This window comes from Saccopteryx leptura, chromosome 1 (assembly GCF_036850995.1).
Source record: "Saccopteryx leptura isolate mSacLep1 chromosome 1, mSacLep1_pri_phased_curated, whole genome shotgun sequence".
Classification (NCBI taxonomy): Eukaryota; Metazoa; Chordata; class Mammalia; order Chiroptera; family Emballonuridae; genus Saccopteryx; species Saccopteryx leptura.
The window spans coordinates 221,645,347-221,667,885 of record NC_089503.1 but is presented as its reverse complement, the minus strand read 5'-3'; the positions used below and the strand labels follow the sequence as shown (position 1 = coordinate 221,667,885).

Here is a 22,539-nt window from a genome sequence, read left to right as displayed (position 1 = left end):
ACTGTTGACTTATTTCAAATACAATATACATTTTAGTCCACTCGAAAGGAAAAATAAATAAACATAAAAGTTGTAGATGCGTACATACAAATCAGACTTCTGGAAATCAGTCAAAGCAAGTGTCCTAAATAATGAGTGAATTAAGATATTAATTCTATTATTTTGTTTATTCCCAATAATAGAAACTTCATGAGGGCAGGGACTTTATCATTCAGGTTCATTGTTATAGCCTCAGTACTTACAAAAGCACTAGGATGTAGTAATCAGGAAATAAATATTTGTTAAATGAATGAATCAATGAATATATATGCATATATTGCTAGCCAAGGACTGCTACTTTTTTTCTTTTTTTAATTATGGTTGATGTTCAGTACTATTTTATATTAGTTTCAAGTTTACAGCATAATGGTCAGATATTTATATAATTTACAAGGTATTCTCCTGGTAATTCTAGTACCCACCTGGCACCATACATAGTTACTATATTTTATTGACTATATTCCCTATATTGTACTTTATATCCCCATGACTGTTTTGTAACTACCAATGTATACTTTTTAATCCCTTCACTTTTTTCATCCAGCCCCTCAACCAACCTCCCATCTGGCAACCTGCAGTTCTCTGTATCTATCAGTCTCTTTCTATTTTGTTTGTTCATTTATTTTGTTATTTAGATTTCACCTATAAGTGAGATCATACGGTATTTGTCTTCTTTGTCTGACTTATTTCACTTAACATAATGCCCTCTAGGTCCATCCATGTGGTCGCAAATGGGAAGATTTTATTCTTTTTTATGGCCAGCTAATATTTCACTGTGTGTATTTACCAGTTCTTCTTTATCCAAACATCCATTGATGGACACTGGGTTGCTTCCATATCTTCACTGTTGTATATAATACTAGGTTACTCTGGCTTTCAACTGAATTTTGAATTTGTTTTCTTTAATAGATGGAAATACTGATGGGTACTTTGCTATTAATGAAACCTCCGGAGAACTCATAACCACTTGTGCTTTGGACCGGGAGCACGTCAGCAGTTTTGCCCTTGTCGTTCTGTGCTCTGATCTGGGAGATCCATCGAGGAGCTCCATAGTGCAGTTGCAAGTTAGAGTCTTGGATGACAATGACCACAGCCCTTCCTTTCCCACGCTTCACTACCAGTCCTTCGTGAGAGAAGATGCTGAAGTGGGAACAGTTGTTTTTGTGCTCTCCACTGTGGACAAGGATGAGGGCCTGAATGGGCAAACTGAGTATCTTCTGACAGATGAGGCCTCTGGTGCCTTCGCCATTGATCCGGTGGCAGGCACTCTGAGAACTGTCCGCACCCTCGACCGAGAAGCCAGATCTCAATATATATTTACGGCTATGGCCAGAGACTGCAGCGTCCAGGGCTCAAGAAGCACCACGGTGATTATAACAGTCCACATCACTGACATTAATGACAACAATCCAGTTTGGGAACAGAACCCCTTTGATATTTTTCTTTCTTCTCAGTCTCCTGTAAACCAGACGACTGCCATTTTGAGAGCCAGTGATCCAGACTTGGGGCCCAATGGAACTGTCATTTTTAGTTTTGCTGAGACCCAGTCAGTGTTTTCTATTAATAAATATACAGGAGAGATTCAACTTCAGCAGAACCCATCTTCAGAACATTTCCCCATCTGGCTGCAGCTTCAGGCTATGGACCAAGGGGTTCCAGCTAGAACAGCCCTTGGTCTCTTGGTCATTCACATGGAAGGAGCAGATGTAAAGATGTCCTTCAGCCACCATCTGTATAAAGGGATTGTGACTGAAAATTGTGAGGCAGGTAAGTTTCCCTTTGAGTTTTTGGTTTTTGTGGGTATTTTTTTTTTGTATTTTATACTTATTTTGGCAAAATGCTTAAATCTAAAGATTATATAATAACAGTGCTATTGTGGATTTATTTATAAAATGTTTGAATCTAGCCAATTCTTGGTATGCTAATTTTCTTCCAAAGTATATCAGAAAAAATATATTCAAATACAATAAAGTACACACATGTGACTGTTTTACCTCATAACTCTAATTGGTTTTCAATAATTTCAACACAAATTTATACCATAATGGGAAACATTAAAAAAAAAAAAACAACCTACCAAACATTAATTTAAAATATCTTTCTACAAAAAAATTTTAAAAGCCTCTTTATAGATAGTTATGAATTGAAAGATATTCAATCTAGGTAATTATATCCAACTAGAGCAGTGGTCCCCAACCTTTTTTGGGCCATGGACCGGTTTAATGTCAGAAAATATTTTCACAGACCGGCCTTTAGGGTGGGACGGATAAATGTATCACGTGACTGAGACAAGCGTCAAGAGTGAGTCTTAGACTTCCTTTGGGAAGTCATTCACATATTGAACCCAGATCTGCCTCCTTTGTGTCTATCCATAAATCGTAGGTCTGCCCTCCAAAGCTCTCGACTGCTGCACTTTTCAGATATTTTATTTGCTCCATCTGCCTGACCTGTGGTGACGCAGTGGATAAAGCGTCGACCTGGAAATGCTGAGGTCGCCGGTTCGAAACCCTGGGCTTGCCTGGTCAAGGCACATATGGGAGTTGATGCTTCCAGCTCCTCCCCCCCTTCTCTCTCTCTCTGTTTCTCTCTCTCTCCTCTCTAAAAATGAATAAATAAAATTAAAAAAAAAAAGATTTGCTCCATCAACACATTTTCTTTTAGAGTATTATGTGCCGAGTCCTTTCCCATTAGGATATATTAATGAACTGATAGACAAAGCTGCTTGTCTTTGTGAGGCTTTCATTCTAGCAGAGATAGAGAGACAATATCAATCAACGTAATAGATAATAAATGGCTATAGCATAGATGGTGGTAAGAGCTATTGAATAAAGAAAGAGCAGAGCAGGGTTAGGGGAAGTAGGGAGTGTTAGACATCGCTGTGCTCAGTAGCAGGTAAGATCAGGCGTCATTGGGCAGGTACCATTAGGGCAAAGACCTAAAGAGAGGAGATAGCTGTTTCTATATCCAGAGCATTTCAGCAAAAAGGAAAAGCTCATGGGAGCCTGCCTGGTTTGTTCAGAGAACAGCACAGAAGACTACCTGCAGAATAAGCGAGGGAGAGAATCATAGGAACGGAGGGCTCAGGACTGAGAGGTCACGCAGGGCTTTGCAGGCCATTGGGAGAACTTCGGATTCTACTTGCAGTAATTTTCCCTTCTCTAGTTTGTTCATTTATTGTTCACTCAAAAGGGTTCTGAGCTCTGCTAGTGAAATTCACACCCAGTATAAATCTTGTGGAACAACAGGCGTTAAATATGTTATTCTTCAAAAGAATTGGCATGGAAACCATCAGTGTTGTTACAGTTTTTTACGTTAGTGAATGAAATTTCTAAATATACCTAAGTCATTTCCAATTCACCTAAGATCAATTTGCAGAATTAAACCTAAATAGAAGGCAATATCTATGGCACCCTGAAGAGAACATTTCAGTATGAAATTAGAAATTATATTATGGATTAGTAAATATAATTATATCTCTGGTTAAATTAACCCTTTGAGTAGTGAGTTTTTTTTCTTGCTCGCTGACCCTCAGGAGTGAGTTGTTTTTTTTTTTTTTAAATGAAATTAGTTACAGTTACAGTTTTATTAACTTAAAATCATGTTTGTTTGATAACCAATTTATGGAAACAAGAAGAACATACATTTGCCTTTTTTTTTATGTTGCCTTATACATTTTTAAAATAAATTGGTTGTACTATGGATGGTCAGAAGGCACAAGGACATACATAGACATTCGTACTACTCAAAGGGTTAAAAAATGGTTTAATAAGAGCACCAATACAAACTGCTGTGGAAAGGGGACGTTTTTCCTTCTGCCATGTGCCATTCATTTGTATGTCACAGGTTGACTCTGTAGAAGAGATGGCCATTGTGGAGCAAGCTGCCTTGATTTTAGCCTGTTTCCCATCATCCAGGCAGCATCTCACCAATTCTCTATACCTACCGTCAACTCCCCGCCATGACAATTGGGATTAATCAATATGGTTAAGAGTAACATGAGATAAAAAGGGCAGAAGACAGTAAAGACCAAATTACATTCTTACCTCTGAAGCTGGATCTCCTGTTTAAGATTCCATCAGAAAAGCTAATGAATAAATGAATGGGACACCACCTTCGTCCTGTTATCTGCAACACTGTGTTTTCTTTGACTTCTGATCAGAATCGTCCTTCTTAGTCTTCTTGTTTTTGGAATTATTGAATAAATTTGGCTGTTATCCTTTTAATAGAACTAACTTAACATTCTTTTTTATCAAATATTACACATAAGGAAGATTAGAAATACTTCTAGCAGTGATACAAGCGTATGGTATCCATAAATATCTGGGTAGGGATACATTTCAGGACAATGAAGCAATAGGTTGGGACTTCACTCTGAAGAATAACCAGGACCTGTGTGAGGGGTATAAAGTTGAGAGGTACACCAAAAGCTTCAGCATGTAGCAGGCAGGAGAAAGGAGGAAGGGAAGGAGGACAGTCAAGAAGGCTGTTGAATCTGATTTATTACAACAAACCTACACCTGGGTCCTTGGACCCTGTAAAAAACAATTAGAAGGTATATAAAATATTGATTGACATTTCAAGTTGGCCAGAGCTTTGTCTAGAACATGAATTTAGTACGGACTGCCAGATTACATCAAGGATACCAGAAGGTGACTTTTTTTTTTTTGCATTTCAATTTCAATAGTTTTAAAGGATTGTGAATCCATTGAGCAGTGTTAGAATGGTCTTGATATAAATTATTTAATATGATTTTATTACTTCCAGAATTATTTCCCTCCAAAATATACCTGTAATTCTAATTTTATCTTTGAATGAAAAATATATGCCTTCAATTGGAAGCTTCAGTTTTCTGTGAGTTACTCAAACATCCCATCAGTAAACACCAGTTGACTTCCTCAATGAATTATTTTTTGTATTATAACTTTTTATTGTCCTAAGCTGATTTTAACATTTAGATTTATTTTAAGAAAATAGAAAGTTAAAAAAATTACTCCAACTTATTTGTATTCATTTAACATTTCTTTCTTAAAAAGCCCACAAGTTTGAGTTTTAATTAACATTGCATTCATTGATTAACATTAAACTTAACATCAATTGTGTAAAACAATGCTCAAGAAAGAGTTTCCATTTTGAAAGCAACGTTTTAGTAGGTAAAATCTCTTTGCTTCAGTCATCAAATATGCACTTAGTCATACAGTCATTCTCGAGGTAACTGTTGTCTGCGAAGGAGAGGTCATTGCTCACCAACTTCATTTTGATTTACATGTATTTTTCTTTAAGTGTCAACACCTTAGTCAAAGTTTCTGCCCTGGGAGTGATTCTTTTTCTTTCTTTCTATAATTAATTTATTATTATTATTATTATTATTTTATTGATATTTTAGGGAGCGGAAGGGAGAGAGCAGGAGAGAGAGAAAGGAACATCTGTTCCTGTATGTGCCCTGACCGGGGATTGAACCGGCAACCTCTGCGCTCCAGATTAACGCTCTAACCCAGTGGTCCTCAACCCCTGGGCCGCGGACTGGTACTGGTCCTTGGGCCATTGGTACTGGTCCGTAGAGAAAGAATAAATAACTTACATTATTTCTGTTTTATTTATATTTAAGTCTGAGCAATGTTTTATTTTTAAATAATAACCAGATTCCCTGTTACATTCACCTAAGACAGGGGTCCCCAAACTATGGCCCGCGGGCCACATGTGGCCCCCTGAGGCCATTTATCCGGCCCGCCGCACTTCCGGAAGGGGCACCACCATCTCATTAGCCAAAAGCAGGCCCATAGTTCCCATTGAAATACTGGTCAGTCTGTTGATTTAAATTTACTTGTTCTTTATTTTAAATATTGTATTTGTTCCCATTTTGTTTTTTTACTTTAAAATAAGATATGTGCAGTGTGCATAGGGATTTTTTCATAGTTTTTTTTATAGTCTGGCCCTCCAATGGTCTGAGGGACAGTGAACTGGCCCCCTGTGTAAAAAGTTTGGGGACCCCTGGTCTAAGACTTACTCTTGACATTTGTCTCGGTCACGTGATACATTTATCCGTCCCATCCTAAAGGCTGGTCCATGAAAATATATATATTTTGTGACATTAAACCAGTCCGTGGCCCAAAAAAGGTTGGGGACCACTGATCTAACCAACCGAGCTATCTGGCCAGGGCAATTCTTTTTCTTTCTGGTGATTTTGCATAACTGTTTTCCGAAGCATTGTGTTTTCCTTGAAGCATAATAAGTCTAATATATTTTTAAAGACTTTATTTTTCCAGAGACATTTAGGTTCACAAGGAAGTGGAGGGAAAGCAACAAAGATTTCCTATGTATCTCCTGCTGCCACACAGGCATAAACTCCTCCTTTATCAATATCTTGCACTAGAGTGCAACATTTGTTACAACTGGTAAACCTACATGGAAACATCGTAACCACCCAATGTCTATAGTTTACACTAGGGTGCTCCATTGGTGTTGTACATTCTGTGGATTTGGACAAATGTATCATGATATGGATCCATCATTATGGTATCATACATAGTCGTCTCACTGCTCTAAAAAAACCTCCCTGATTTCTGCCCAAACCCTGCCAACCACTGATCTTTTTTTATACTGTCTCCCTAGTTTTGCCTTTTACAGAATGTTTTATAGTTGAGTTCATAAAGTATGTGGTCTTTTCAGAATGGCTTCTTTCACTTAGTGATAGCATTTAAGGTTCCTCCAAGTCTTTTCATGTCCTGATAGCACTGAATAATATATCATTGCCTGGATGTAGCACAGTTTATTTATCTATCTGTTTACTGAAGGACATCTCACTACTTCTAAGTTTGGGCAATTATGAATAAAATTATTATAAAAATAATTACTATAAAATATATCCACATATAGGTTTTTGTGTAGACATAAGTTTTCAACTCCTGGCTCTTATGGTAAGATTATGTTTAGTTTTTTTCCCGAAACTATCAAGACTTTCTTCCAAAAGGGCTGTATCATTTTTGCATTGCTACCACAATGAAGGGATAGTTCTTGTTCCACATCCTTGTTGGAATTTGCTGTTGTCAGTGTTCTAGATATTGGCCACTCCAATAAGTGTGTAGTAATATCTCATCATTATTTTAATTTGCATATCCCTGATGACATATGATGTGCAGGGTCTTTTCATATTCTTATTTGCCTTCTGTATGTATTCTTTGATATTGTATCTTTTTAGGTCCTTGTCTACATTTCTACCCATTTCTCTACTGTCTCTCTGCAGATAAGACCTTTCACCTATTCTGTAAAAGAATCTCCATGCTTTGTATAGCATTGGGATAATTACAGCAAAAATGCAAAGAAAAATATTCTGCCTTTGACAAACAAAATAGGTGGTCCTACTGCCAACACAGATAGTTCACAAGGAAGTCTACCACATGGAAAGAAAAGAAAGTCCATCTCTTCTCATTGCTGAGGAATGTTGGAAGGTCAAGGGAAGAAAGGTACAGGGAACAAGTAGTCTGTAGGAACATCCTGGCCCCTCTCTGTCCTGAAGCTAAAATCCTGAAGGTGGCCATTGAGATAGACTGAAGGGAATGCTAACAGCAGAAAATACCTTGAAACTCTGGGAGGAACTTACTTCTCATGCTAACACAGGGCAAATGGCAGTAGAGTATAATTAATGGGCAACATGATCAAGGAAAGAGAAGGCACAAATCAGTGCCCTATCCCTGTTTGGCTCTTGAAAGGTCTAGAAAGCATCCCATGGTCCCAAGATTTCTACCTGTGGACACAGATGAACACATAGTCTAGGTCAACAGACCTGCTATGGGGACCACTGTTGCAAGGGGTGAGATGAGCCCATCACAAAATCTGTGCAGTAGACAGCCTGGATACGGGGTTGGATGACCCTCCAGAGGGTTTATAGCATTAAAAACAGCTGCGAGAGGGCCAGATCAGCAGGGTGGAATCCTGAGCCCGAACATTAGACATGACTGTCCAGGCTCCTTTCCTAGAGGTAAAGCTAAGAGCCAGTGGACAACACACAAAGAACCCACCCACCTCACCACTGCCAGGCCCCAGCCCGCCCACCCACGTATGTCATCTGACAGAGGAGCAACACAAGAAGGAGGGAATCTCAAAGACTGAACGTGCTCTCAAAAAACACTAGACAACTAAAAGTGCTGTTTGAGGGGAAGAGATCAAGATGCCCTTAAGTAACATGTTTAAGGTGGTTGGTTTTTTGACTATTGTCATCCATCAGGGTGGGGTTCATAAAAAATATTAGATCAATCATAAATAATTTTAAAAACTCAGGTGTTTTGCACATCTTAAATTGTCCTATGCAAAACTGTAACTCTGCTTCATTTGCCTTTAACTTTTAAAGGAGATACTCATCTCTTTCTTGGGATGCCCGTTTTTCTATCCTTTCCCATCATACTTCCTATTAATGTTGACTGGATACTCAGTACTGCACTTGCAATATTCATGTTTTTAAAGATATAGGAAGCAAGTGGTCTGCCTTGTGAAGGGCCTCAGACATCTGGTTCATCTATTCTCTAACAAGACAGTTTTGATGATTAAATGAACACTTAACCTCTGAGGCGTTTTACCACCATGATTACCCACAGAGGTGAGTGTAAGACGAGGCAATGAATGTGCAGCCTGAGGTTGTGAGGAGTAGCTCCCACGGTGGATGGCAGAGCCAGAAAAAGCTTGCTCCTACTAAGCATTCAGCGTACGTTTTCTGAAAGCATTCCACCATTTGCTTGTAAGATAACAGAAGCCATCTGCCCAACTGAGAGTAAAACCAGGTACAAAAAAGGCAGGGCAGACAGTTAGTTCCAGGCAGAGGAAATGGCTCACATCGAGGTGTGGGGACTCAAGAGCCTGGTAAGGTTACCAGAGGTTACCATCCGGTGCAGCAAACCATCAGGAATAGCCAGACAGAAGCTCTCATGAGCCTTTAAATTAGCAAAAGAGTGAGAAAATAAAGTTTACATTGTAGAAGATGACTTTGGAGGCCTTGTGAAGGGGGACGGAGAGGGGGAGAGATGAGTTAGGAGGGCACTGTGATAATGCACATGATAAATGACCAGGGCCTGAATAAAGCCACCGCAGTTGGCGAAGGCAAGTGGGATCTGTACTGATTGTTGTTGTAAGTCGCTGTCTCTATGGGGATGAGCTCTAGGACTTTTTATTCAACCAGCTTGCTAATGTCACTCCCTACTTTTCTTCTTAACTGACTGAAATATGTTTAGCATTTCAGTGGCTAGACATTTAAGAGATAATAGATAATTCAGAATTATCTAAATGTTTTGAAAAATTTGTTTCTCTCAAGTCAATCATTACTTTAAAAAAAATGCTTGTATTGCTTAGAAATACCAAAAATAAAACTCTAGAATTATTTGTTCACAGACAATTCATAATAAAATATTTTCATAATTATTTTACCTAAATGTTTCCATGGTTATAATTTTTATAGTCATGCAGCATTAATAATTAGAGGATTCTGCTTGTAAATGGACAGTTTACTGCTGCTGTAGATGGCATTAGTTTATAAACTATGTTTTTGTAAAGAAGAAAGATAACTGGGAACATTCACTGCATCACTTTTTGATACAGTGTTAGATACAAAGTGAAATTCCTTAAAGCCTGAAAATATAAAAAATAAATTCTTTTATAAGTTTTACTTACCTCACGGACACCAAAGGTACAGTGTTGGATTTTGAATTTTACCATTTCTACCTTGCTGTGAACCAGTACAGCTAGTAATTCCAGGTCCTGAATAGGAACGGCACAGAATGAAGAAAATAAGCCCAAAGAGAAGAAAGATGGGATCGGAAGGTCTCTTTGCAACGCAAAGATAGCTTGCAAAAAATGTCTCCACCCCCATACCTGATTTATTTATAGGGCAGAGTAAAGTCATTAGCGAATCAAAGATATCATTAAGACAAAGTCACATTTCCAAGGCAACCCAAGAATTCTCCCAAGTGCAGAAAACCCTCCACCTTTTATAACATCTAAACTTCACAAAACAAAGGATCGAAAGAAAACTGCCTCCATTCTCTCCGAGGGACATAGGGGGATAGGATGAGTAGAAACAATCCAGCACCACAGCTAACATGGAGGTGTGGAGAAAAACTTAGCCTTTAGCAACTTAACCAAGCAAGTGAGGTGGGGGGTTTGGATTAGTGCAAATACTCAGCTACATAGCCAATACGGAAGTGTGGGGGAAGAACTTAGCCTTTGGTTAGGCCTTAAACTGCAAGGGCTTTGCCAACTTACAGTCTCCCACACTACCTGGAGGTGAATTGAAAAGTAACTGTCAGTTTCATCTTGGTGCCCAAAGACAGACTTTTATTTAAAATGTGCCCAGTAAACCAAGACTTAGAAGGATTCAAGACCCTTTAGTTATTTTCTCTTTTTTCAGGCTGCCTCAAATCTAAACTTTGTCAGAGAAAGAAAGTATATAAGTATTTGCAGCTTTTTGCTGAAGTTAGCATCTAGTTTGAAATATTTTCATTGAACGAAAATTCTTCTTGTACCACAATTCCACTGATATCATGATACTACTTTCTTTGCAGTAAAACTAGGGATTGCTCCTTGTACGGGAGAGGGCATATGTGAGTCTTCCTGGCCATTATGTACTCATCTTTGTTCTTCCACATGTAAATGATCTCCATGTTTTCTTTTGTAATTGGGCATATAATAAGCATCTCAACCCAGGAGGAAAAGGCCGTCAACAAGGTTGTACATCTTGCCTGCATAGCTGTTTTTCTTCTTACTGCCATTCTTAAGACTGTATGACAAGCCACTGGAAAGAATATTTCCTGTGTTTAAAAAACAAATTGTATCAGGAAGCGCAGAACTGTGATGGAGCCCGGGAGATAGAACATACAGCCCTCTGTGAGGGCGTATTTCTACCAACAATGTAATACATTTTTATAGTCAGGATGTGTCTCCTGAAGTGGAACACCATAAGCATCGGATTATAATGAAATTTGAAAGAGTTCTCAACATGTGTGGTAACTTGATTCCAATGTGATCAGTGAACATCCTTTACTTTGTCACTGAATGATTTCATAACTGCCTTGAAAAGAGTGACAATGTGGAAACCTGGTCAATGATTTTTAAACTTTGTCACAATTTATGAGAATAATGGATCTAGTTTTGGTGTTCCTGTTCTTTCTCCATAACGAATTCTGTTTATACCTTTTTCACTGAACTTTCAGCTTTGTAGATAATGTCCCATACTTGTTTCTTTTAATATTTAGAACACTCATTGCATTTTTCTTTGGGTATTAAGTATTGAAAAGGCTCCTGGGGAAAATATTGTTCGTTCTGGCTTTTCTTTCCTCTTTTTAATGAAACACTTTAAGTATCTAGAAAAAAGATATACCCATTTGGCTTAGGGTGGGGATCATTTTTACTATGATTTCTAGAAGGGTGGGTTTCAAGCTCGATGAGGCCTGCCTCATAAGATTCAATGAGGATGCCCAGCAGAGATCTTGAATAGGTGCATTTATTTATTTATTTATTTATTTATTTATTTATTTATTTAACTACTGCAATTACCATTACCAGATGTGGTATTATAGCATTGAATAATTTAAAAAATAATTGCTGTTGGTTTCAAAGGGTCCTTTTGGCACAGAAGCATTTTTCTAATCTCTCAGGCTAGAATATGCTAGTGACTACCTCCCTCCCTTTCTACCTCTCTCTTTCTTCTCTAATACCCCGATTTCCCCCATACTTACTAAACATTTACTCTGTGCAAAGGCACAGACTTTTGCTACATGGAACAGCATGCTTGATTCTCAAAGAAGTATACTGAACAAAAGGAGATGGCCACTGTTTGTTTGCTATGAATTTTTATTTTATTTTTTTAATAATTTTATTTTTTTAATGGGGCGACATCAATAAATCAGGATACATATTTTCAAAGATAACATGTCCAGGTTATCTTTTCATTCAATTATGTTGCATACCCATCACCCAAAGTTAGATTGTCCTCTGTCACCTTCTATCTAGTTTTCTTTGTACCCCTCCCCCTCCCCCTCCCCCTTTCCCTCTCCCTCTTCTCCCTCCCCCTGTAACCACCACACTCTTATCAATGTCTCTTAGTCTCACTTTTATGTCCCACCTACGTATGGAATAATGCAGTTCCTGGTTTTTTCTGATTTACTTATTTCACTTCGTATAATGTTATCAAGATCCCACCATTTTGCTGTAAATGATCTGATGTCATCATTTCTTATGGCTGAGTAGTATTCCATAGTGTATATGTGCCACATCTTCTTTATCCAGTCATCTATTGACGGGCTTTTTGGTTGTTTCCATGTCCTGGCCACTGTGAACAATGCTGCAATGAACATGGGGCTGCATGTGTCTTTACATATCAATGTTTCTGAGTTTTTGGGGTATATACCCAGTAGAGGGATTGCTGGGTCATAAGGTAGTTCTATTTTCAGTTTTTTGAGGAACCACCATACTTTCTTCCATAATGGTTGTACTACTTTACATTCCCACCAACAGTGTATGAGGGTTCCTTTTTCTCCACAGCCTCTCCAACATTTGCTATTACCTGTCTTGTTAATAATAGCTAATCTAACAGGTGTGAGGTGGTATCTCATTGCAGTTTTGATTTGCATTTCTCTAATAACTAAAGAAAATGAGCATCTTTTCATATATCTGTTGGCCATTTGTATTTCTTCCTGGGAGAAGTGTCTGTTCATGTCCTCCTCCCAGTTTTTTATTGGATTGTTTGTTTGTTGTTGAGTTTTATGAGTTCTTTGTATATTTTGGATATTAGGCCCTTATCTGAGCTGTAGTTTGAAAATATCATCTCCCATTTAGTTGGCTGTCTGTTTATTGTGTTATCAGTTTCTCTTGCTGAGCAAAAACTTCTTAGTCTGATGTAGTCCCATTCATTAATTTTTGCCTTCACTTCTCTTGCCTTTGGAGTCAAATTCATAAAATGCTCTTTAAAACCCAGGTCCATGAGTTTAGTACCTATGTCTTCTTCTATGTACTTAATTGTTTCAGGTCTTATGTTTGGATCTTTGATCCATTTTGAGTTAATTTTAGTACAGGGGGACAAACTGTAGTCCAGTTTCATTCTTTTGTATGTGGCTTTCCAGTTTTCCCAGCACCATTTATTGAAGAGGCTTTCTTTTCTCCATTGTGTGTTGTTGGCCCGTTTATCAAAAATTATTTGACTATATATATGTGGTTTTATTTCTGGGTTTTCTATTCTGTTCCATTGGTCTGAGTGTCTATTTTTCTGCCAATACCATGCTGTTTTGATTGTCGTGGCCCTATAATAGAGTTTGAAGTTAGGTATTGTAATGCCCCCAGCTTCATTCTTTTTCTTTAGGATTGCTTTGGCTATTCGGGGTTTTTTATAGTTCCATATAAATCTGATGATTTTTTGCTCTATTTCTTTAAAAAATGTCATTGGAAGTTTGATGGGAATTGCATTAAATTTGTATATTGCTTTGGGTAATATAGCCATCTTGATTATATTTATTCTTCCTAACCAAGAACAAGGTATATTCTTCCATCTTATTATATCTTTTTCACTTTCCCTTAACAATGGTTTTTAGTTTTCATTATATAAGTCCTTTACATTCTTTGTTATGTTTATTCCTAAGTATTTTATTTTTTTTGTTGAAATCGTGAAGGGGATTATTCTTTTGAGTTCCTTCTCAATTGTTTCATTGTTGGCATATAGAAAGGCTATTGACTTCTGTATGTTAATTTTGTATCCTGCGACCTTACTGTATTGGCTTATTGTTTCTATTAGTCTTTTTGTGGATTCTTTGGGGTTTTCGATGTATAGGATCATATCATCTGCAAAAAGTGATACCTTTACTTCTTCTTTTCCAATATGGATGCCTTTTATTTCTTTGTCTTGTCTGATTGCTCTGGCTAGAACCTCTAGTACCACATTAAATAAGACTGGAGAGAGTGGACAACCCTGTCTTGTTCCTGATTTAAGGGGGAAAGCCTTCAGTTTAGTGCCATTTAATATGATGTTAGCTGATGGTTTATCATATATGGCCTTTATCATGTTGAGATATTTTCCTTCTATACCCATTTTGTTGAGAGTCTTAAACATAAAATTGTGTTGTATTTTATCAAAAGCCTTTTCTGCGTCTATTGATAAGATCATGTGGTTTTTGTTCTTTGTTTTCTTGATATGGTGTATTACGTTAACCGTTTTAAGTATGTTGAACCATCCTTGAGATTCTGGGATGAATCCCACTTGATCATGATGTATTATTTTTTAATATGTTGTTGTATTCGATTTGCTAGTATTTTGTTTAGTATTTTAGCATCTGTATTCATTAGAGATATTGGTCTATAGTTTTCTTTTTTTGTGCCATCCTTGCCTGGTTTTGGTATGAGGGCTATGTTGGCCTCATAAAATGTGTTTGGAAGTATTGCTTCTTCTTCAATTTTTTGAAAGACTTTCAGTAGAATAGGAACCAAGTCTTCTTTGAATGTTTGATAAAATTCGCTGGTATACCTGTCTGGGCCTGGACTTTTATTTTTGGGGAGGTTTTTAATGGTTTTTTCTATTTCTTCTCTACTAATAGGTCTGTTTAGGCTTTCTGCTTCTTCTTGACTCAGTCTAGGAAGGTTGTATTGTTCTAGGAATTTATGCATTTCTTCTAGGTTGTTGAATTTAGTGGTATAAAGTTTTTCATAGTATTCTACAATAATTCTTTGTATATCTACGGTGTCTGTGGTGATTTCTCCTCTTTCATTTTGAATTTTGTTTATATGAGTTTTTTCTCTATTTTCCTTGGTAAGTTTTGCCAAGGGTTTGTCAATTTTGTTGATGTTTTCAAAGAACCAGCTCCTTGTTCTATTAATTTTTTCTAGTTTTTCTGTTCTCTATTTCATTTATTTCTGCTCTGATTTTTATTATCTCCTTTCTTCGGCTGGTTTTGGGTTGTCTTTGTTCTTCTTTTTCTAGTTCCTTAAGGTGTGAAGTTAAGTGGTTCACTTGGGCTCTCTCTTGTTTGTTCATATATGCCTGAAGTGATATGAACTTCCCTCTTATCACTGCTTTTGCTGCATCCCATAGATTCTGATATGTCGTACTGTCATTTTCATTTGTCTGTATATATCTTTTGATCTCTGTACTTATTTCTTCTTTGACCCATTCATTTTTTAAAAGTATGTTGTTTAGTTTCCACATTTTTGTGGGTTGGTTTTTTTCCCTCTTTTTTGCAGTTGAATTCTAGTTTCAAGGTTTATGATCAGAAAATATGCTTGGTACAACTTCGATTTTTTCTGAATTTGCTGATGTTGTTTTTGTGGCCCAACATATGGTCACTTCTTGAGAATGATCCATGTACACTGGAGAAAAATGTATACTCAGTCACTTTGGGATGAAATGTCATGTAGATGTCTATTATATCCAGATGCTCTAGTGCTTTGTTTAAGGCCACTATATCTTTGTTGATTCTCTGTTTGGATGACCGATCTAGAGCCGTCAGCGGTGTATTGAGGTCTCCAAGTATGATTGTATTTTTGTCAGTTTTTGTTTTAAGGTCAATAAGTAGCTGTCTTATATATTTTGGTGCTCCTTGGTTTGGTGCATATATATTAAGAATTGTTATGTCTTCTTGATTCAGTGTCCCCTTAGCCATTATGAAATGGCCATTTTTGTCTCTGAGTACTTTTGCTGTCTTATAGTCAGCATTATCAGATATGCATATTGCTACGCCTGCTTTTTTTTGGATGTTATTTGCTTGGAGTATTGTTTTCCAGCCTTTCACTTTGAATTTGTTTTTATCCTTGTTACTTAGATGAGTTTTTTATAGGCAGCATACAGTTGGATTTTCTTTTTTAATCCATTCTGCTACTCTGTGCCTTTTTATTGGTGAGTTTAATCCGTTTACATTTAGTGTAATTATTGACACTTATGAGTTCCCTATTGCCATTTTATAGATTGCTTTCTGTTAGTTTTGTGTCTTGTTTGATCGTTCTCTTTTGTTTTTCTATCTTGTGTTTTTATTTGATTGTATTCCATCACATTTTTCCTCTGTTGCTATCTTTTTTAAATCATGTGCTTCTGTGGTGGTTTTTTCAATGGTGGTTACCTTTAAGTAATTAAAGGGGTTCCTACCCTGTTCATTGTAGTGAACTATTTTGTGAGTACTTTTGCACTCCATCGTCCTTTGCTACTGTTAATCTCCATCTTCTCCCCCTCTTTCTTTTTGTTGTTGTCACAGTTTAAATTTGGTTTTATTGTGTTCTTCTTGGAGCTTTTACTTGTAGCTTTGTTTTTTTTTTTGTTCTTTGTATCTAATTGGAGAACCTCCTTTAGTAATTCCTGGAGTGGGGGTTTTCTGATGATAAGTTCCCATATCTTTTCTGTATCTGTGAATGTTTTTATTTCTCCTTTATATTTGAAGGATAGCTTTGATGGGTATAGTATTCATGGCTGAAAGTTCCTCTCTTTCAGGACTTTAAATATTGGGGTCCACTCTCTTCTAGCTTGTAGAGTTTCTGTTGAGAAATCGGATGATAATCTAATGGGCCTTCCGTTATATGTTGTATTCTTCTTTTCCCGGGCTGCCTTGAGAATTTTTTCTTTGCCATTGGTTTGTGCCAATTTCATTATGATGTGCCTTAGAGTAGGTTTGTTGGGGTTAACAAAACTTGGAGTTCTGTTTGCTTCTTGAATTTGAGGCTTTAGTTCTTTCCACAGGCTTGGGAAGTTCTCACGTATTATTTGTTTGAGTATGTTCTCCATTCCATTTTCTCTCTCTTCTCCCTCTGATATACCTATTATTCTTATGTTATTCTTTTTGATGGAGTCAGATAATTCCTGAAGGGCTATCTCATTTTTTAAATTTTTGAGTCTCTTTCTTCTTCTCTCTGTTGTGCCTCAAGTTGCTTGTCTTCTATTTCACTAATCCTACCTTCTATCTTGCCTGTTCTATTAGCTAAGCTTGTAACTTCATTTTTCAGCTCGTGAATTGAGTTTTTCATCTCTGTTTGATTTGTTTTTATAGTTTCAATTTCCTTGGAAATATATTCTTTGTGTTCATTGAGTTGTTTTCTGAGCTCCCTAAATTGCCTTTCTGTGTTTTCTTGTATATCTCTGAGTATTTTTAGGATTTCTATTTTAAATTTTCATTTAACTCTAAGGTTTCCAATATATTAAATTTTTTCTCCATAGATTTTTCCTCATCTATCTGTGTTACCTCTCTTTCTTTTGTATCCATGATATTCGATTTTTCCTTAATGGCATCTGAGGGTGGTTTTGTTGATAGTATTAATGAGATTAATAAAGAATAAAAAGTTAAAAAAATAAAAAATTGAAAAGAGTTTTTTTAAAAAAATAATAATTAAATAAAGAAAAATAAAATAAAATAAAAATTTTTTAAAAAAAGGAAATTATCCCCCCCTCCTCTTTTTCTCTCCTCTCCTCTCCCCTCTTTCTTGAGAAAATCTTGTGGTGAACTGTGAATTATATTGTACTAAATAGAACAAACAATGCCTGTAATGGAGGGCCTGAATTGGGGAGAAGTAATAAAGGGGCAAAAAAAAAAAGGAAAAAAAGAAAAAAAGGGGGGTATAGACCCACAAAAAGAAAATAAGGAAAAAATTTGGGTTAAGAATAAAATGATTTGCTTTTAGGTGTTGGTTGACTAAGAGTTATGATGAGAGGAATAAGAGGGAAACAGGAAAATGAGGGGACAAATTAAAAAATTACTATTGTATTTAGTGGAACAAGAACTAGATAAAATGGAGAGCCAGGGATTGGAGCACTGCTAGTGAGTTAAAAAGGTGATGTACGCCTGACCAGGTGGTGGCGCAGTGGATAGAGCGTCGGACTGGGACGCAGAGGACCCGGGTTCGAGACCCCAGTGTCGCCAACTTGAGTGCGGGCTCATCTGGTTTGAGGAAAAGCCCACCAGCTTGAACCCAAGGTCGCTGGCTCCAGCAAGGGGTTACTCGGTCTGCTGAAGGCCCGCGGTCAAGGCACATATGAGAAAGCAATCAATGAACAACTAAGGTGTTGCAACACGCAATGAAAAACTAATGATTGATGCTTCTCATCTCTCTCCATTCCTTTCTGTCTGTCCCTGTCTATCCCTCTCTCTGACTCACTCTCTGTCTGTAATAAATAAATAAATAAATAAAATTTAAAAAAAAGGTGAAGTAAAAACCCCCCAAAATACCACAAACATAAGTTTGAGTCCCAGATATGATAATTTGTTTGTTATTGAGGTTTGAATGAGAGGAGAATTAAGGAGAAAGGAAGAAACTAATATAGAGGGAGAAAAGAAAGAGAGAGAGAGAGAGAAAAAAAAGAGGGAACCACTAAAAGAAGAAAAAAGAAAAAAGAGGAGAGAGAGAGAGAGAGTTAAGGGTTTTAGAGTGCAACCCTCATAGAGAGAAAGGAAGAGGAAAGAAAAGATAATGGGAGATGTAACACTTGTGGGTAGTGTAGTTCAAGGAGAGGAGAGAGTAAGACCAGCAGAGAGTTAAACGACCAAATTGGAGGAGGGAAAAAAAAAATCAAGAATGAAGATAAGAGAAACAAACGAACAAATACAATAAAATGGGATAGGTTATAAAGTCTGCGGATTATTCTTGATTTTGAGAGGTTATCTTCTTGCTTTTTCTTTTCTCTCCCTCTTCCTGGTTGGTGACTCTGTACCCGGGTTCTGCCCCTTTGGCACACTCAGGTAGTGGTTTGCAGTTGATAAGTCTCTATGGCGATGTCATGTATTGTGCTTCAGTCTCGTTGGCAGTCAAGGCTCATTAGCATTTATAGGCTCCGACAGTGAGAGAGTCCGTGTTCCTGGAGCCTCTCTCCTAGTCTTTCCTTCCTCAATTAGTAGCCTGAGAATCCAGCTATGGGGTTGCTGCTGCCTCTGCCTGGATAGTAAGAGGCTCAAAGAGCTGGCAACTCCCCACTCTATTCCCACTCAGCACAGGGCTCTGGGTAAGGCTCAGTCAGTCAGAGCTGCTAGCATAATTAGGCAGGGCTTCTGTCCACTCAAAGACCTCTGGCTCTGCCACTCTGTCCGGCAACACGGGCGGGTGCCCACTTCCAGGGCCCTTGGAGGAAACTCTCGCTTACTATCTGTGCGCAGACCAGGATATCAGGCCGGCAGTCTCACACTCTGAGAGAAACCCCCGCCCGCAGGGAAAAGTTCCAGCGTTGGAATTGACTCTCGCTCCCTCCCTGTGTGCAGCTTTTTCAGGGTGCTGGGGCGGCCTGGAGATTCCACTTTTGGCCCACACAAAGGCCCCTGACTCTGCCCCTGTGGCATAACACGGGCGTGCACTGCCGAGGCACTCGGAGGAATCTCTCGCTCACTATCTGCACACAGACCAGGATATCAGGCCGGCAGTCTCACACTCTGAGTGAAACCTCTTCCCGCACGGAAAAGTTCCAGCGTTGGAATTGGCTCTCGCTCCCTCCCTGTGCGCGGCTTTTTCAGGGCACTGGGGCAGCCTGGAGATTCCGCACACAAAGGTCTCTGACTCTGCCTCTCTGTGGAATAACACGGGCGCCCACTCCCGGGGCTTTCGAAGGAATCTCTCGCCCACCATCTGCACGCGCCGACCAGGAGATCGGGGAAAATGGCTGCCCCACTTGTCTTTCTTTGTCTGGGTTTGGCGCGAGTCTTAGCTTGTATTGCCTGGGTTGCCCCAGGCACAGTTTTTCCTCGGCTTGGATCTCCGTGCCACAGCCTGGTTTGGCCGTTTGTGCTGCGGCCTGGATTTATTCACCCCCTTTGCCCGCCTTAGTTTCTATATTCTCAGTTCCCAGTGAAAGCAGCCCTATTTAGGTTAGTGAGGAAGGCGGAGCATTTCTTACTTTCTATTTCCTTTGGGGTTTGATTATATATTTAGCTAATTTTTTGCTTGACCATACCTTCGGGTATATTGTGAAACATCTGGAGGCTCCAAGGATAGGTTTTTCTGTTTCTGGTTGAAGATCTTGTTGAGTTTTGGGGGAGATTTATCGGTATCGCTTCCTACCGTGCCATTACTCTCACTATGAATTTTTAAAGGTGAAACTAATCTAGAGTTACAGGACACAGATCAGTGATTACCTGGGGCCAGAAGTGAGAGGAAACTGACTATAGAAGAACAGGAGGGAACTTTTTGGAGTGATAGGAATATTCTATACTTCAATCGTGATGGTGGTTACACAGATGTGTATAGTTTTCAAACCCTATAAAACTATACACTTAAAATACGTGTGTGTTATAGGTAAATTATAACTTAATAAAGTTTATTAAATAAAATAATATTTTGAACAACAGGTAGTCAGAGGAGGGAGACAAATGGCTGACCATGGCAGGAAGCAGAGCAGAGGTGAGCAACATAGGACACAGGATATTATAGTTGAAGACAACAATGTGCTAACTTGGGCCCAAGTGTATTCTTGGAAACCCATTGGAATTGCAGTTCTGATCACACCAATTATATTGATATTGTCAGTCCTAGCTAATTCTTCCATGCTGATAATCAGTCTATTTCCTATAACCTGAAATGACTTACTTCTTTCCACTCTAATTCTCACACCTTACTCAACATTTTTCCCCTTCAATTTATCTCTTGACTATCTTGATTACTCCCACAGTGCCTTAAAAATTCTTTGGTAAACTAATATTATTCAGTTGAGAACTTGGTTATCCTCTAGTTGGGTTGTTTCTACCTACAACTATACTGGAAACTGGTTGAGGAAAGATTTCTAATATTTACCCTCCTAATACCTCCCTTCCCCTATTCCCCTGGTCGGCAAACTGCGGCTCGCGAGTCACATGAGGCTCTTTGGCCCCTTGAGTGTGGCTCTTCCACAAAATACCACGTGTGGGCGCTATCTCGATAAGAAATGTACCTACCTATATACTTTAAGTTTAAAAAATTTTTCTCTCAAAAGAAATTTCAATCGTGGTACTGTTGATATTTGGTTCTATTGACTAAAGAATTTGCCGTCCACTGCCCTATTCCACTTAATATTCAGAAAAGTGTGTCTAAGTATGTCTTTAACTTTCCAGTCTTTCCATCTCACCTCCCACAATCCTAGGTTGCTTGGACAATTACAGTGTCACCTTAATTGGCCTCCCTGCTCTATTATTACCCTCTTTGTTCTCCACACAGCATTCAGAATGATATCTTTTAAAAGTAAATCAGATTTTTTTACTCCATTCTTTAAAATGCTCCCATAACTTCCCACCATCCTTAGAATAAATGATCACTGCCTCCCTTGATGCTATCTTCACCTTTCACCTTTTCTCCTACTCTCTGTACCTCACCAAACCAAGCCTTTCCCAGCCAGGGTTTTTGCAGTTGTTGTTCTTCTAGAAACCTTTTTTTCTAGCTTTTTCTATGCCTTCTCATGCTTCAAGGATCAACTGGAAGGTCATTGCTTTGAGTACTCTCCAAAGGAGTGTCTGCCTCCCTCACAACAGGTGTTTTCTTTTTTTTTTAACAGAGACAGATAGAGAGTCAGAGAGACGGATAGATATGGACAGACAGACAGACAGGAACGGAGAGAGATGAGAAGCATAAATCATCAGTTTTTCGGTGTGATACCTTAGTTGTTCATTGATTGCTTTCTCATATGTGCCTTGACCGTGGAGCTATGGCAGACTGAGTAACTCCTTGCTCTAGCCAGAGACTTGGGTCCAAGCTGGTGAGCTTTGCTCAAACCAGATGAGCCTGCGCTCAAGCTGGCAACCTCAGGGTTTCAAACTTGGGTCCTCTGCATCCCAGTCCAACGCTCTATCCACTGCACCACCGCCTGGTCAGGCACAACAGGTGTTTTCGATCATAGAACCTTGTTTCCTTCTTTCCAAGGAACTTAGTGCAGATGACATCTACCTTGATAATGTATTTGTTTAATGACTCATTGTCTGTGTTCTCCAATCAGTTAATAACCACATGAGGACAGAGATCTTTTTATCTTGTTTGTAACTATCTCCCCAGCAGCCAGCATGGGATCAGCATATTAAAGACACTCACTAAGTAATCACTGAATGAATGAACACATAAAAATATAGTAGGTGAATAATAAATACCCAGTATTTACTCTTATTTTGCCCCAAATTTTCTTTTCCTAAATTTTTTTTCTTTTATCTTCTTTTTACAGGTACTTCTATTGTGACTGTAAAAGCTTTTGCTCCTGACTCAATTCGAGATAGCATTAAATATTCAATTTTTAGTGGGAATGAAGATGGAGTTTTTTCCCTGTGCTCCAACTCAGGTAAGTCTTCTCTACCCAATAACAACTTTATTTCCTGCTTCATTTAATGTTACCAGTAATAAATACTTCTCCAAAGGAAACTCAAGATTTAAAAGGTAAAAATTGGTAAAGGTAAATAAAAAGTAAACAAGAAAGTTTTTTTTTATGGTAGCAGGTGAGAAACTGGGAAATCAGTAACTATTTGTTTACATGCTCTTGTTGAGAATCTCCATTCTTCACATTTCCACATTAGACAATTCCTATCCTACTCCTTGAATTTTTGAGATAAATTGTTTCTACTCATC

At 38.2% G+C, this 22,539-nt stretch overlaps 2 protein-coding genes across 2 annotated transcripts in view; one reads left to right on the top strand and one right to left on the bottom strand.

Annotated features, from left to right (window-relative positions):
* Window positions 1-22,539, bottom strand: part of TLR2 (toll like receptor 2) — a 507,661-nt gene that overhangs the window by 23,047 nt on the left and 462,075 nt on the right. The window lies entirely within an intron of this gene.
* Window positions 1-22,539, top strand: part of DCHS2 (dachsous cadherin-related 2) — a 126,475-nt gene that overhangs the window by 77,068 nt on the left and 26,868 nt on the right. The window contains exons 19-20 of the mRNA XM_066360176.1: window positions 949-1,806; window positions 22,142-22,255. Coding sequence (XP_066216273.1) covers window positions 949-1,806; window positions 22,142-22,255 — 972 coding nt within the window. The remainder of the gene's footprint in view (window positions 1-948; window positions 1,807-22,141; window positions 22,256-22,539) is intronic.